Here is a 16,460-nt window from a genome sequence, read left to right as displayed (position 1 = left end):
CTAAGTCATGCCCCTGTGTATCGGATTTTTCATAACTTCTATCCTCCCCCTGACATTTTTAAACACCCATCCCAACCTATAGAATTAAGGAGAAATTTCCTGACAGTTAGAACAATTAATCACTGGAAAGACTCCCCTCTAAGAAGTTGTGAATGCTCCAGCACTGCACATTTTTAAGAAGAGTTTGGACAACCACTTGTCTGAAGTGGTGTAGGGTTTCCTGCATAAGCAGTAGGTTTGACTAGAAGATCTCCAAGGTCCCTTCCAACTCTGCTATTCTATTCTATTCTATTCTATTCTATTCTATTCTGTTCTATTCTATTCTATTCTATTCTATTCTATTCTATTCTATTCTATTCTATTCTGTTCTGTTCTGTTCTGTTCTGTTCTGTTCTGTTCTGTTCTATTCTATTCTATTCTATCCTATTCCTATCCTATTCCTATCCTATTCCTATCCTATTCCTATTCCTATTCTATTCTATTCCTATTCTATTTTATTTTATCCTATCCTATTCCTATTCCTATTCCTATTCCTATTCCTAATTCTATTCTATTCTATTCTATTCTATTCTATTCTATTCTATTCTATTCTATTCTATTCTATTCTATTCTATTCTATTCCTATCCTATCCTATCCTATCCTATCCTATCCTATCCTATTGTATTCTATGGACACACTTGCTATGTGGTAGGCTGCCTAGAAGATAGTTAATCAGTTATTAATAGCTCCTGACTTATGGCTTTTTTCCAGATTTTTGTAAATCCCCTTGAGCTCCCCAAAGTGAGCAGCCTACACAGCTGGGAAAGGAATGAGGAAATACCTGTGCCATCAGGAGTGCTGCAAACAAACGTGGGCAGCATTTTCACAGTGGCTGCCGGGTGGGTTTCTTTCTTCAGGCCGTACTCCAGTTCTGTCCTCATTTTGTTTCTGACCTCGATGAGATTCTCTCGGGTTAATTTGAAAAGGGCCAAGACCTCATCAATCTGCTTCCGCTGAGACAGCAGCCTGTAGGCCACGGCGGTGACCATGGCAGCCCCCTTCCCGCTTCCACTCTCCGAAAGCAGAAATCGGACGTCACAATTGGGCACCAGCCGCCGGACGACCTTATGGAGACGCTTGGCATACCTAATAAGGAAGACCACGGAGGTGACAGCAGTTGGGGCAGATTTACACCTTGTCATACAACCCTTGCACAACACCAGCACCTAACACCACTTATGTTAGGGTACTTATGTTAATGTGATAAAAGCGATGTCACAATAACACCTCTCCTTCTAGTTAGTTGGGACAGAAGTCCCAATGCAGGGGATCCCTACATTGTTTTTCAACAGGACAACCCTTGAAAGAGTCAATCCACAGCTTCAATCCAGGGCCCATTGCTCTCCCACCTTCAGCTGAAGTGCTGGTTGCACCCCAGCCCCACCTGGGGTGGGAGGATTTTGCTCTGTCTTACATATTGGCAAAAAAAAAATCAGAAAATAAAATACAAGCTGAATAGTCAAGATCTTGTTGATGATCCAAGCTCTGTAAAGGACCTTGGAGTAGTCATCTCTAATGATCTAAGTGCTAGAGCCCACTGTAACTACATAGCCAAAAAGGCATTAAGAGTTGTTAACCTAATCTTACGTAGCTTTTTCTCTGGTAATATTACACTAATAACTAGAGCATACAAAACATTTGCTAGACCAATACTTGAATACAGCTCATCAGTCTGGAATCCACATTATGTTTCTGATATTAACACAGTTGAGAAAGTCCAGAAATATTTCACAAGAAGAGTTGTCCACTCCTCTAATCATTGCAGAATACCTTATGCCACCAGACGTGAAATTCTAGAACTAGAAAACCTTGAATTACGCCGCCTGCAGTCTGATCTAAGTATGGTATATAAAATCATACATTGCAATGTCCTACCTGTCAATTAATACTTCAGCTTCAACCATAACAACACAAGAGCACACAATAGATACAAACTCAAGGTTAACCACACCAAACTTGATTGCAGGAAATACGACTTCAGCAACAGAGTGGTCAATGTCTGGAATACTCTACCTGACTCTGTGGCTTCTTCCCCAAACCCCAAAAACTTTAACCTTAGACTGTCTACTATTGGGCTCACCCCTTTCCTAAGAGGTCTGTAGGGGGCGTGCATAAGCGCACCAACGTGCCTACCGTCCCTGTCCTATTGTTTCTCTTATTCTTCTTTTATTTTTCTTATATGTACCCATTTCATGTATTCATAACTGTGGCGTTCGGAAAAGACTGATCTGAAGTCTTCACTCCGGTCCGTGTTTCCAGCAGGAACACAGACCGTTCCTATTGGCTGATGCCGTTTGACAGCCGGCTATAAAAGGGAGCTGTCAAGCGGCATCAGCTGTTGTGTGCCAGCTGGCTGCCTTGTTAGCACGGCAGCCGCGGCAACCCTTTATTGTTACAATAAAGTAAAAGCTGAAGTTCGCTCCGTGTTCGCCTCAGGTTATTTCGCCGCTCTACAACAATAACTATGTATATACTCATACCTATTATCTTGTAAGCAATTGACAAATCAAAATAAATAAATAAAATAAAAATAAAGTGACTCATATCCTTGTCCCCTCCCAGTCCAACGCCTGCAACATGCTTTAAGATGAGGCTGCCTTAGAAGTTCACTTGAAGGTTATAGTTGCAGAGCTCAGTGGCCCATGTACTGGTCTGTGTTCGTTAGCAAAAACCCATGGCATCATTGCTGTGGGTCCTACACTGGCTGCCAATTGTTTGGGGGTACCATTTAAACTGCTGGTGTTACCCTAGAAAGCCCTACCTGCTCCGGCAATTCATTAGTTGCAGGCTCACATTCTTCTGTTGGAGAAGGCCCAGCCAGGAGAAACTGGTAGTGGTGCTCCTCTACAGGGAGGTGAGAGGCGGCCAAGACTCTGCGATGACCCCTTCTGGTGGCTGAAACTGTCCTGTGGGTGAGTCCTCCAGTGGGCTTCTACCTGGACTCTTTTCAGAAGGAGCTCAACGGGGGGGCTCCTCCAGTGGGCCTTCGGACCTTGATCTTACTTCAGGTGTCATTGGGTTTTGTTACTTTAATTGCATTCTGTATTTATTTCATTCTACATTATTGTGCAACTTTGACTTATATACTTTCACTGTATGTTGTTTTATCTTGTAAAATCTGCCACATTTGTAATCTAATTCCAGACACAAAAGAAGGACCGAGAGGGAGGGAGGGAGAAGGGGTGGGAAAAAGACAGAGAGAGAGAGAGAGGGAGAGGGAGGGAGGGAGGGAGAGACAGACAGACAGACAGAAAGAGAGGGAGGGAGGGACAGGGAGAGGGGGAGGGAGGGAGAGAGAGAGAGACAGACAGAAAGAGAGGGAGGGAGGGACAGGGAGAGGGGTAGGGAGAGAGAGAGAGAGAGACAGACAGACAGAAAGAGAGGGAGGGAGGGATAGGGAGAGGGGAGGGAGAAAGAGAGAGAGACAGAAAGAGAGGGAGGGAGGGAGAGGGAGAGGGAGAGGGAGGGGAGAGAGAGAGAGAGAGAGAGAAAGAGAGGGAGGGAGGGAGGGAGAGACAGACAGACAGAAAGTGAGGGAGGGACAGGGAGAGGGGGAGGGAGAGAGAGAGAGACAGAAAGAGAGGGAGGGAGGGATAGGGAGAGGGGAGGGAGAGAGAGAGAGAGAGACAGAAAGAGAGGGAGGGAGGGACAGGGAGAGGGGAGGGAGAGAGAGAGACAGACAGACAGAAAGAGAGGGAGGGAGGGACAGGGAGAGGGGAGGGGGAGAGAGAGAGAGAGACAGACAGACAGAAAGAGGGAGGGAGGGATAGGGAGAGGGGAGGGAGAAAGAGAGAGAGACAGAAAGAGAGGAGAGAGGGAGAGGGGGAGGGAGAGGGGGGGAGAAAGAGAGAGAGAGAAAGAGAGGGAGGGAGGGAGGGAGAGACAGACAGACAGAAAGTGAGGGAGGGACAGGGAGGGGGAGGGAGAGAGAGAGAGACAGAAAGAGAGGGAGGGAGGGATAGGGAGAGGGGGAGGGAGAGAGAGAGAGAGACACAGAAAGAGAGGGAGGGAGGGACAGGGAGAGGGGAGGGAGAGAGAGAGAGAGAGACAGAAGAGAGGGAGGGAGGGATAGGGAGAGGGGAGGGAGAGAGAGAGAGAGAGACAGAAAGAGAGGGAGGGAGGGATAGGGAGAGGGGAGGGAGAGAGAGAGAGAGACAGAAAGAGAGGGAGGGAGGGACAGGGAGAGGGGGAGGGAGAGAGAGAGAGACAGACAGAAAGAGAGGGAGGGAGGGACAGGGAGAGGGGGAGGGAGAGAGAGAGACAGACAGACAGACAGAAAGAGGGAGGGAGGGATAGGGAGAGGGGAGGGAGAAAGAGAGAGAGACAGAAAGAGAGGAGAGAGGGAGAGGGGGAGGGAGAGGGGAGGAGAGACAGACAGACAGAAAGTGAGGGAGGGACAGGGAGAGGGGAGGAGAGAGAGAGAGACAGAAAGAGAGGGAGGGAGGGATAGGGAGAGGGGGAGGGAGAGAGAGAGAGAGACAGAAAGAGGGAGGGAGGGACAGGGAGAGGGGAGGGAGAGAGAGAGAGAGACAGAAAGAGAGGGAGGGAGGGATAGGGAGAGGGGAGGGAGAGAGAGACAGACAGAAAGAGAGGGAGGGAGGGACAGGGGGAGGAGGAGAGAGAGAGAGACAGACAGAAAGAGGGAGGGAGGGATAGGGAGAGGGGAGGGAGAAAGAGAGAGAGACAGAAAGAGAGGGAGAGAGGGAGAGGGGAGGGAGAGAGAGAGAGAGATAAAGAGAGGGAGGGAGGGAGGGAGAGACAGACAGACAGAAAGTGAGGGAGGGACAGGGAGAGGGGAGGGAGAGAGAGAGAGACAGAAAGAGAGGGAGGGAGGGAGGGAGGGAGGGAGAGACAGACAGACAGACAGACAGAAAGTGAAGGAGGGACAGGGAGAGGGGAGGGAGAGAGAGAGAGACAGAAAGAGAGGAGGGGGAGAGGGAGAGGGGAGGGAGAGAGAGAGAGACAGAAAGAGAGGGAGGGAGGGAGAGGGAGAGGGGGAGGAGAGAGAGAGAGACAGACAGACAGAAAGAGAGGGAGGGAGGGATAGGGAGAGGGGGAGGGAGAAGAGAGAGAGACAGAAAGAGAGGGAGGGAGGGAGAGGGAGAGGGAGAGGGGAGGGAGAGAGAGAGAGAGAGAGAAAGAGAGGGAGGGAGGGAGGGAGAGACAGACAGACAGAAAGTGAGGGAGGGAGGGATTGGGAGAGGGGAGGGAGAGAGAGAGACAGACAGACAGAAAGAGAGGGAGGGAGGGATAGGGAGAGGGGAGGGAGAGAGAGAGAGAGACAGAAAGGGAGGGAGGGAGGGACAGGGAGAGGGGAGGGAGAGAGACAGAGAGAGACAGACAGAAAGAGAGGGAGGGAGGGAGGGACAGGGAGAGGGGGAAGGAGAGAGGGAGAGAGACAGAGACAGGGAGGGAGGGAGGGAGGGAGGGAGAAGGAGAGGAGGAGGGAGGGAGGAAGAGAGGCAGAGAGAGCAAGAGAAACTCCTTTGAATGAAATCTCAGTGGCTCATTCTACACAAGAAGAAAAATTAATAAGCTGCCCAGAGTTGCCTCAAGTTGTGAGATGGGTGACATATATAAATTTTATAAGCAAGCAAATAAGTAAGTAAGTAAGTAAGTAAATAAACAAACAAACAAACAAACAAATAAATAAGGCATATTCAACAAAACTGTCAGAATTGGATTTCTCCCTCCCTCCAGTAGCAATTCTTCTAGCTTCCTAAACTTTTTAGGATCCAAAAGTCAGATAAGGGGACGTCCTCCCCATCCACTCTGCAGCCCCCATGGCACATGCTTCCATACCCTATTTTTCAAGAACTGTGGAATCCAACCCATATGAAAAAAAAAAGTTTCTTCCAGTTCCTCTGCAGAAATTTAAATCTGGATTTGGCAGAAAGCGAGTGCTTTTGCTGCATCAGAATTATGCTTCATTTAACCCCACTTTCTGCCTCACTAGACAAATGTTAATCAGCTGAGCAAATTAAACACAATTTGCTGTTGTTTTGATCTGTTACTTGGTAACCAGAGAAAAAAGAACATTTCCAGACCACTAGGCTGTTTGATTCCAAAGCCTTTCCAATGCATCTTAAATCACAATTAGGTTGAGCTTCATCCCTTTTTTCAGACCTAAACCGACAGCAAAGACTATAGTCATAGACAAGTCTGTACACTATTTTGTAGACAGAGAGTACAGTGTAGGCATCAACATTCAATCGTCTCTCTTCATGTCTCCAATCTAGCCAATACATATTAATGCAAAAGATTATATATAAAATAAACTACCAGTATTTGGGGGGTAAGCAATGGTAAGCAAAATGCATAAAGTAAGGAGAGCTAGCCAAGGAAAATGTGGCATGGGATAAGAAAAGAAGGTATCATCCTATCTAGATCAGTATTTAGCAAAAAGAGTAAAAGATTGTTGGACTAGAATAGAATAGAACAGGGGTAGGGAAACTTGGCTCTTTTATCACTTATGGACTTCGACTCCCAGAATTCCTGAGTGAGCCATAAAAGGTTCCTCATCCCTGGCCTACTGGTTTTTCAGTTGTGGGGGAAATCAATTTTTGACTTGAATGGGACTGTTTAATATACAAATGTATATGGCTCACTCAGGAATTCTGGGAGTTGAAGTCCATAAGTGATAAAAGAGCCAAATTTCCCTACCCCTGCAATAGAATAACAGAGTTGGAAGGGACCTTGTAGGTCATTTAGTCCAACTTAGGTGGACTTCAACTCCCAGAATTCCCCAGTTGGCACTCTAGGAGTTGATATCCACCCATCTTAAAATTGCCAAATTTGAAAAAGACTGACCTAAATGTACTGATACCATTTACCATGACTCTCCTTGCCTTCTCATTCTTGCAAGCCATCTTCACCTTCACCCACACGTAAATACTGCTCTCCTGCCGTCTCCCTTCTGAAGGAGATCTTGGTTGGTACCACTATATACCTGCCTATCTTTAAACACGTGTGTGCATATCCTTCGACTGAAGCCGCAGCACGCAGTTCAGCCATCCAATCGATCCTCTGACTCACTGGAAGGAGGAAGCATTGCCCACGGCTCCCCTGCTCCACACTCTTAACATCCAACTTACTGTGGATGGGTCTTGTACAGGGTCCCATCAATGCCAACCGTGGTTCGGAGCCTCAACAGTTTCTTATTTTCACGGAGCCGCGTCAGGATTGCTGCCAAGGCCGTGGCGCAGAGGTTGGCCGAGCGAAACGAAACAATTGTGCAAACATGCTGGACAGCAATGCAATCTTCTTCGGAGGGATCCAGGCCCAGTTCCTTTAGAATTTCTTTTGTGTTTCTTAGGCCTTCTTTATTCCTAGAGTCCAACCAAGAAGTTAGGAAAATGGAATTTCAGTTACAGGAAGGGATAAAGTGACTTCTTAAAAGTTGAGGATGTACTGTGAATTACAAATTATGCTGCAGGAGGACCCTTTCTGTGAGAGGGAGGAGTGGAGAGAGAGGGAGAGAGAGGGAGGGATGAGAGAGAGGGAGAGAGAGAGAGAGGGAGAGAGGAGGAGGAAGGGTGAGGGAGACAGTTGAGAAAGTCCAGAAATATTTCACAAGAAGAGTTCTCCACTCCTCCACTCGTTGCAGAATACCTTATGCCACCAGACTTGAAACTCTAGACCTAGAAAATCTAGAACTATGCTGCCTCCGGTCCGATTTAAATATAATACATAAAATCATACATTGCAATGACTTACCTGTCAATGAATACTTCAGCTTCAACCATAACGACACAAGAGCACACAATAGATACAAACTCAAGGTTAATCGCACCAAACTTGATTGCAGGAAATACGACTTCAGCAACAGAGTGCTCAATGTCTGGAATACTCTACCTGATTCTGTGGTTTCTTCCCCAAACCCCAAAAACTTTAACCTTAGACTGTCTACTATTGACCTCACCCCTTTCCTAAGAGGTCTGTTGGGGGCGTGCATAAGCGCACCAACGTGCCTACCGTCCCTGTCCTATTGTTTCTTTTCTTTTATTTTTATTTTTCTTATATGTATCCATGTATTCATAACTATGTTTTTACTTATACCTATTATCTTGTAAGCAATTGACAAATCAAATAAATAAATAAATAAAATAAGAGAGGGAGAGAGAGGAGAGAGAGAGATTACCTTGGAGAATCAAAATGAAGACTTCTGTGAGGCTGTTATAGCAGCAGCTGAAGCTGAAAAGACAACCAGGACTATTTGCCACACTCAGGGCAGTAACAATGTTTTATAGGTAGTCTTCCTTTCGCAACCACAACTGAGCCCCAAATTTCTGTTCCTAAGCAAGACTCTTATTACATAACCCTAACCCCCAAAACGTCAACCTCAAACTGTCTACCGTGGACCTCACTCCATTCTTAAGAGGTCCTTAAAGGGGGCGTGCATAAGCGCACCAGCGTGCCTACCGTCCCTGTTCCCATTTATTTGTACATGAATTTCGCCTACAGTTGTTAAGTGAATCTGTTCAGCCCGGCTTCCCCATTCACTTTGCTTGTCAGATGGTTGCAAAAGGGGATCATGTGACTCCGGGACCCTGCAACCGTCATAAATATGAGTCAATTGCCAAGCTTCCTAATTTTGATCATGTGACTATGGGGATAGTCGTAAGTTTGGAAAAAGTCACTTTTTTCAGTGCCATTGTAACTTCAAACGGTCACTAAATGAGTCGTTGTAATTCAAGGACTATCTGTATTCTCTTTTCTATATTGCATAGATATTCAAGTGAGCACCTCACCTCCACCACCCACCACCCACCCCAAAATCTCACAAATGCCTCCCTTACTTTCTGCCATGAAAAATCCCAATATTAAGTCAAATAATTAAATATTAATTTCTTTAACAACCCTTATCTGCTATCCTTGCATAGAGACTTCTTATCTGTGGCTCTGAGGATAGGATCAAAGCCCAAACCAACTGCTTGAAGCAGCCAACTCACTTCGGACCATGTATTTAGTTAACTTTGAAGAGAACAGAAGGAAATATTTACAGGGAAAGAACCGTGTAAATCCATGAAAGCAAAACTCTCAATAGTCTTTTTAGAACAAATATAATTTTACAAGCTTACGCTTTCATCTTTTAAGGTAACGAAGAGTAAAAGAATATAAAAGAATACTGTAGATTCAAACCTCTTACTTTTCCATAGCGGCCACGTGTCTCGTCTCAATCTTCCCCTTAGTACAAAGCGCTGTGGATAACTTCCCATTGAAAAGCAAGCCTTTTCTTGCCATTTTTAAAAGGATAAACCTGACCAGTTCTCCCAGATATAATCCACTAATCATCTTCTCAAACCTACATTCAAACCGAGAACAGTCAAATGTTAGATATCCCTGTGCAGAGAGATGTCAAAAAGGTTAAAATGATGAAGCTCCAAACCCCATTTCATGTTCAAGTGGCCTTCAGTGAGAATTTCCTATCACAACAGATGACAAATTTCATTTCACCCAATGAAAATTTTCTTTTCAAAAACGTATGTTTTAAAATACAGACATCTGATGTTTTGGAATTATTTCAAGGATGGTATTTTTGCACTTTGGATAAATAATTTGCCAAATGTCTGAAATATGTCAGTTTGTGTTCAGTTTTAACTCAATGTTTTGCAATCTTCATAACTTTAAGATATGTGGATTTCAACTCCCAGAATGGCTGAGTGGCCAGAGAATTTGTGGAGTTGAAGTCCACATATCTGAAGGTTGCCAAGGCTGAGAAAAAACTAGTTTAGTTTTTGCACATCACTATTCTCAGCTGTTTGTCTGGAGGTCTTTTAGGCCAGGGGTCCCCAACCACCGGGCCGCGGACCGGTACCGGGCCGTGGAGCACTCTCTACCGGGCCGCAAAGAATTTTTTTAAAAAAAATGGCGGCTTTCTTCACCTTCGGTGAATGCTGCTGGGATTGGGGATCAAGGACACAAATGAAAGAAGGGAGGGAGGAAGCAACCAAGCCTGTCCTTCTCTCTGGGTCAGCTCTCTCAGTCTCTCTCTCGCTCCTCCACCAGCACAGGAAGAAACTGCTTCAAAGAAGCGGGGGGCTTTTCCTGTCGCCGAAGCGCCCGTTTCTCCCCACCCCACACCCGTCCGCCCGTCCGCCCGCCCGCCCGCGCTGGAATCAACCCAGTGCTCGTTCTGCCTGCCTGCCTGCCTTCGTTTCTGGTTGTTTGGGAGCAGCTTCGGCTGAGTAAAAGAGGCGAATAGTTATTATTCTCAGCCGAAGCTGCTCCCAAACAACCAGAAACGAAGGCAGGCAGGCAGGCAGGCAGGCAGAATGGGACACTGTGGATTGAAGCGGGCGGGCGGGGTGGGGGGTGGGGTGAAACGGGCGTTTCGGAATAGCTGCGGCGACAGGAAAAGCCCCCCTCCTTCTCTCTCCCCCTCCTTGCAAAAATTTTCTGCTTGAAACCGGTCCCTGGTACAAAAAAGGTTGGGGACCACTGTTTTAGGCCATCAATATGTAAATTATCTGAACCAAAAGCCAGTATAGATGTCTTTAAAAGGCCTTTGGAATATAGGACTTACCAAGGTATTTGGACTCCAGCTCTCTCCAGTTCTTTTATATAGCACCTCCACTAATCACACAAATTGTTAGAGCTAATGCAAACTACTCAATGCAAGAAGCCTCGTGAATAAAATACCTGAATTATCCTCCTACTAAATATGGCTAAATTCGACATTATATTTGTCTGTCAAACATGGCTCAATGCATCTCTCCCTGACTCCATTACCACAGTAAGGGACTATCATGTTTACCGATCAGATCGTGAAATTCGTAGAGGAGGTGGTGTTGCTATCTTCTATAAAAAGTCCTTACATCTAAAAAATATCCAAGTTACCCAGGAGCTTGCTCTTCCTGAGACCATCATCTGTGAACTATCCTTAAATATCACAATTCGATTCTTACTATGTTACAGAGCACCTGATTATGACATCGAACATGTAAACAAGCTAAATACATTACTAACATGGGCTGCATCCTGCCCATACCCTTTTATCCTTCTTGGTGATTTCAATCTACCTCATATTGACTGGACCCTAAATGAATGTACAACTGAAATCATACACACAACCTTCTACAATGCTATTACAAATCTGGGACTGGAACAACTAGACTAAACAACTGCCTCGATCTCATCTTCTGCAATAGTTTGAATTTAATTTACGGAATACAAACTAAAGAACCCTTTTCCAGCAGTGACCACAATATGATTGACTTTTGTCTCAACATACGCCTACACAAAAATCACCACAATGATGTAATCCCCAATTGTAACTTCAAAAAAGGCAACTATGATCTTATAGACAACGATCTCTCATCCCTTGATTGGCAATCTCTATTCACTGGATGCAATACTGTTGAAGACCATTACAACATATTTTTACTTGAAGTCAAAAGAGTCATCAAACTATATGTACCAACAACAACTCCCAAAACAAAACAAAAAAGCAGATTACCCATAACAATAAGGAAACTTCAATCCAAAAAGAGATCACTCTGGCGGAAAAACAAATCTGGTCACGTTGCCAATTTCAAAAGCCGATACAAAAATTTATGCCACCAGATAAAGACCGAATGCACCAATTATCACATTAAACAAGAGGAAAACCTTCTAAGCACCAATTCCACCCGTGCTTTTTACAATTTTGTAAACAACAAACTAAAAGACTCAAGGTCCATCCCACCCTTGATAGGACCTGATGGTAAAGACTGCAACGACGACACCATTAAAGCCAACCTCTTTAACACATTCTTCAGCTCAGTATTTGTAAACAGCAACGGATCATGCCCAGTATTTCCTAGCCGTACCACAGATAACAACAATGATCTAATACATATCGATTTTACAGAAGACAATGTTGAAAAAGCACTATGCAATCTAAAACCATCTCTATCTATTGGACCGGATGGAATATGTACCTACTTCTTAAAAAGCTATCCACTGCCATAGCCAAACCTCTAAGCATAATCTTTGAAAAATCTTTCAGGACCAGCTCCTTGCCTAACCTATGGTCACAAGCCACAGTCATCCCCATCTTCAAAAAGGGAGACCCAAGCCTAGTTGAAAATTACAGACCAATCTCCTTATGCTGCGTCACCTGTAAAGTCATGGAATCAATTATTAACCAATCCATCATCCTCCACTTAGAGACAAACAACCTACTCTCCAATAAACAATTTGGTTTCAGAAAAAAACTATCCTGTAATCTGCAACTCTTACACTGCAAAAACATATGGACGACACAACTCGACCAGGGCAAAGCAATAAGACGCAATCTACATAGACTTCTGTAAAGCCTTTGATTCAGTGGTACACGACAAACTACTCCTAAAAATAAAATCCTATGGTATCTCTGGACAACTGAATAACTGGATAGAAGCATTCCTGGCAAACAGACAACAAATGGTCAAAATCGGGAGCGTCCTATCAAATTCTGTACCTGTCAATAGTGGTGTCCCCCAAGGCAGTGTTCTAGGACCAACTCTCTTCATACTCTACATAAATGACCTCTGTGATCATATTAAGAGCAATTGCGTTCTTTTCGCTGATGATGTAAAGCTGTTCAATACCACAGACAATACTGCTACCCTACAAAAAAGATCTTGACTATGTATCAGAATGGTCAAACAAATGGCAACTTCAAATCTCAACAAATAAATGCTCTGTCTTACATATTGGCAAAAAAAATCAGAAAATAAAATACAAGCTGAATAGTCAAGATCTTGTTGATGACTCAAGCTCTGTAAAGGACCTTGGAATACTCACCTCTAATGATCTGAGTGCTAGAGCCCACTGCAACTACATAGCCAAAAAGGCATTAAGAGTTGTTAACCTAATCCTACGTAGCTTTTTCTCTGGTAATATCACACTACTAACCAGAGCATACAAAACATTTGCTAGACCAATACTCGAATACAGTTCATCAGTCTGGAACCCACATTACATATCTGATATTAGCACAATTGAGAAAGTCCAGAAATATTTCACAAGAAGAGTTCTCCACTCCTCTACTCGTTGTAGAATACCTTATGCCACCAGACTTGAAATTCTAGAACTAGAAAACCTTGAATTACGCCGTCTTCGGTCTGATTTAAGCATGGTATATAAAATCATACATTGCAATGTCCTATCTGTCAATGAATACTTCAGCTTCAACCATAACAACACAAGAGCACACAATAGATACAAACTCAAAGTTAACCGCACCAAACTTGATTGCAGGAAATACGACTTCAGCAATAGAGTGGTCAATGTCTGGAATACTCTACCCGACTCTGTAGTTTCTTCCCCAAACCCCAAAAACTTTAACCTTAGACTGTCTACTATTGACCTCACCCCTTTCCTAAGAGGTCTGTAAGGGGCGTGCATAAAGCGCACCAACGTGCCTACCGTCCCTGTCCTATTGTTTCTTATTCTTCTTTTATTTTTCTTATATGTACCCATTTCATGTATTTACAACTATGTATACACTTATACTTATTATCTTGTAAACAATTGGCAAATCAAATAAATAAATAAATAAAAATAAATAAACTCAGAGTTACTGTGTGATAAGATGGGCGACTAATAAATTTGACAAACAAACTTATTCAGCGTAATTTCTGTTCCAATGTATGACTTAATTCAGTGTTTCTCCACCTTGGCAATTTTAAGACACATGGATTTCAACTCCCAGAATTTCCTCAGCCAGCATGCTTAGCTGGAGGATTCTGGGAGTTGAAGTCCACACATTTTAAAGTTGTCAAGGTTGAGAGGCACTAGCCTCATTTGCTGCCTTAGTAGAAGGAAACCTCACAACGGCCTGACAACTCCACTTACAATTGTTTTCCAGGATTTATAGACCCCGAGTCAATCTCCTTGTCAAACTCTGTCCTAATGTCTTCCAGAGATGCATCGTCTCCAAAGGCTCCCCATTCAGTGTTAATGCACATCCGGCCTTCATCCCCTTCTACTAGATCAATATTGCTCATCTCCTCCATGTAGCAAGCGTTGGTGCCTGTTCCTGCTCAGTCGTCACATTTTGAAAGATGGAAAAAAAACAGAGAGATGAATAAACAGCTTACTTCATTCAGCCTAGAATGCTTTTCAAAACTATATGCATGAAGTACCCGATAACAAGATTGCTGGGGGAGGCACAGCTTGAAAGACATTTGCAATTCTGGAATATGCAATAACAGAGTTGGAAGGGTTCTTGGAAGACTTCTAGCCCAACCCTATTATACTATATTATACTATTCTGGACATATGATTGTCCAATCTCTTCTTTAAAAAACCCCAGTGAGGGAGCACCCACAACTTCTGGAGACAAGCCATTCCACTGATTAATTGTTCTCACTGTCAGGAAATTCTCCTTAGGTTTAGTTTGGATCTTTCCTTGACAAGTTTCCATCCATTGCTTCTTGTCCTGCTTCGGACAATAAATTGACCCCCTTTCCCCTGTGACAGCCTCTCAAATACTGAAAGACATCTACCGTGTCACGCTTAATCCTCTCTTCGATAGGCTAGACATACGGAGTCCCTTTAATCAATCATTCATAGACAAGGAATAATGGATGGAAACTGAACAAGGAAAGATTCAACCTGGAAATAAGGAGAAATTTCTGACAGTGAGAACAATCAATCAATGGGAACAGCTTTCCCTCGGAAGTTGTGGAAGCGCCACCACTTGAGACTTTCAAGAAGAGATTGGACTGCCATTTGTCAGAAATGGTGTAGGGTCTCCCGCTTGGGTGGAGGGTTGGACTAGATGACCTACAAGGTCCCTTCCAACTCTGATTATCTGTTATAGTACGGTTTAGCCTCCAGCCCCCTATTCAACTTTGTTGCTCTTCTTTGCACTCTTTCTTAGAGTCTCAATGTGTTTTTTTGTATCAGGGTGGCCAAAACCGGAGACAGTATTTCAAGGTTGCTCTTACCAAAGCAGTATAAAGTGGTACTACTAACATTTCATGTGATCTTGATACTATCCCTCTGTTGATGAGCCTAGGATCGCATTGGCTATTTGGGTAGGTGCAGCACACTGGTGGATCATACTTAAGTGGTTGACCACAAGGACTCCTAGATCCTCTTCACAATTTCTGCTGTTGAAGCAGTTATCACCTATTCTATGCCTATGCATTTGGGTTTTCTTGCCTAGGTATAAAACCTTACTTTTATCACCTCTGAGTTCCATTTTATTGGACAGGGTGCTCAACGGTGTTCAAGTTTGTCAAGATGCCAGCAAGATGCCAGGCAGTACAGGGAGTCCTCAACTTATGACCCTAATTGAGTTTGAGATTATGGCTATAAGCCATGCCGGTTGTTAAGTAGATTATCACATGGTCTATTTCACAACACTTTTTTTGTGATGGTCATTAAGCAATCCCATCGCCTAAAAATGGGTGGTTTTTTTGTCAGAAATCAGAAGTAAATGCCATTTTTCAGCAAAAAAACCCAGTGTGTTGTGGTCATGCGACTTCAGGACATTGTAAACGGCCATAAAAACGGGCCAGTTCCTGAGTACCCAAAATGTGGACAGCTATCAGAACTTTGAATGTGGGTGGTCAGTAGGTAAGCAATGGGTTGTAAATCAAGGACTGCCTTTATTCAAGCAGCCATATAAAAACTCAATTAACCAAGATTAGTTATTTTGATCAAAACAATGATAAACTAAATGCATTAGCTGAAACAATGATAAAATAATAAGTGTATTAGCTCAAGGCCCCGTGGGTCAGATCTGGCCTGCGGAGTGCTTAGATCTGGCCAGTGGGCTTCCTCTAGAAACAGTGAAGGACTGGCCCACGGTGACTCTGCACATGAAAATGGAACTTGGGAGGGCCATGGGCAGCCTTCCTGGGCTCTGTTTTCAGCCATGATGGCCCTCTGCCAGCAAAAACAAAGCCCGGGGAGGCCGAAAACAGGGCGTCAGTGACTTATGTTGAGCGAGCCATGCCCCTCCTGGCCACGCCCCCCAAAGATCAAACACAACCCTGATGTGGGTCTCAATGAAATCCAGTTTGACACCTTTGGCCTAGAGCAAAATGCGGCGATTGAATTATTAAATGATTTTTTTTAACAACACCTATAATTTATTCAAATTAAACTTAAACTTGGAACATAAGTCTTAACATCAGCTAGTTTGACTCCATCTTCTTACTAAAAGAATATAAACTTACCAATAATGACACCAACTTCGCATCGCTGGTCATCATATCCACAAGTCATCATTGTTCCCACAGTGTCATTGACCAATGCCAAAACTTCTACATCAACATCCTAATGGCACAAATGCAACAGAACCTCCAGTGGTTTTCAACAAGTCTAATTTTTTGTTAAGGAAGTAAGATCTATTCATGATATTACACAAGTTTGCTTTATACCAAGGGTCTGCAACCTTAAACACTCAAAGAGTCGTTTGGACCTGTTTCTCCACAGAAAA

The 16,460-nt window shown here is 44.0% G+C and overlaps 1 protein-coding gene across 1 annotated transcript in view; it reads right to left on the bottom strand.

The window, feature by feature from the left end:
• The window catches only part of LOC113415419 (hexokinase HKDC1-like), a 55,499-nt gene that overhangs the window by 21,772 nt on the left and 17,267 nt on the right, over positions 1-16,460 (bottom strand). Inside the window, exons 6-10 of the mRNA XM_087964066.1 lie at positions 16,198-16,297; positions 13,862-14,045; positions 9,189-9,344; positions 7,135-7,368; positions 822-1,126 (exon numbers count right to left, since the gene is read on the bottom strand). Of these exons, the coding sequence (XP_087820192.1) occupies positions 822-1,126; positions 7,135-7,368; positions 9,189-9,344; positions 13,862-14,045; positions 16,198-16,297 (979 nt within the window). The remainder of the gene's footprint in view (positions 1-821; positions 1,127-7,134; positions 7,369-9,188; positions 9,345-13,861; positions 14,046-16,197; positions 16,298-16,460) is intronic.

The sequence above is a fragment of the Notechis scutatus genome, chromosome 4 (assembly GCF_049901735.1).
Source record: "Notechis scutatus isolate UNSWTSFEM ecotype Mainland chromosome 4, rNotScu1.2, whole genome shotgun sequence".
Lineage (NCBI taxonomy): Eukaryota > Metazoa > Chordata > Lepidosauria > Squamata > Elapidae > Notechis > Notechis scutatus.
The sequence above is the reverse complement of the archived record's forward strand: the minus strand, read 5'-3'. Positions and strand labels throughout refer to the sequence as shown.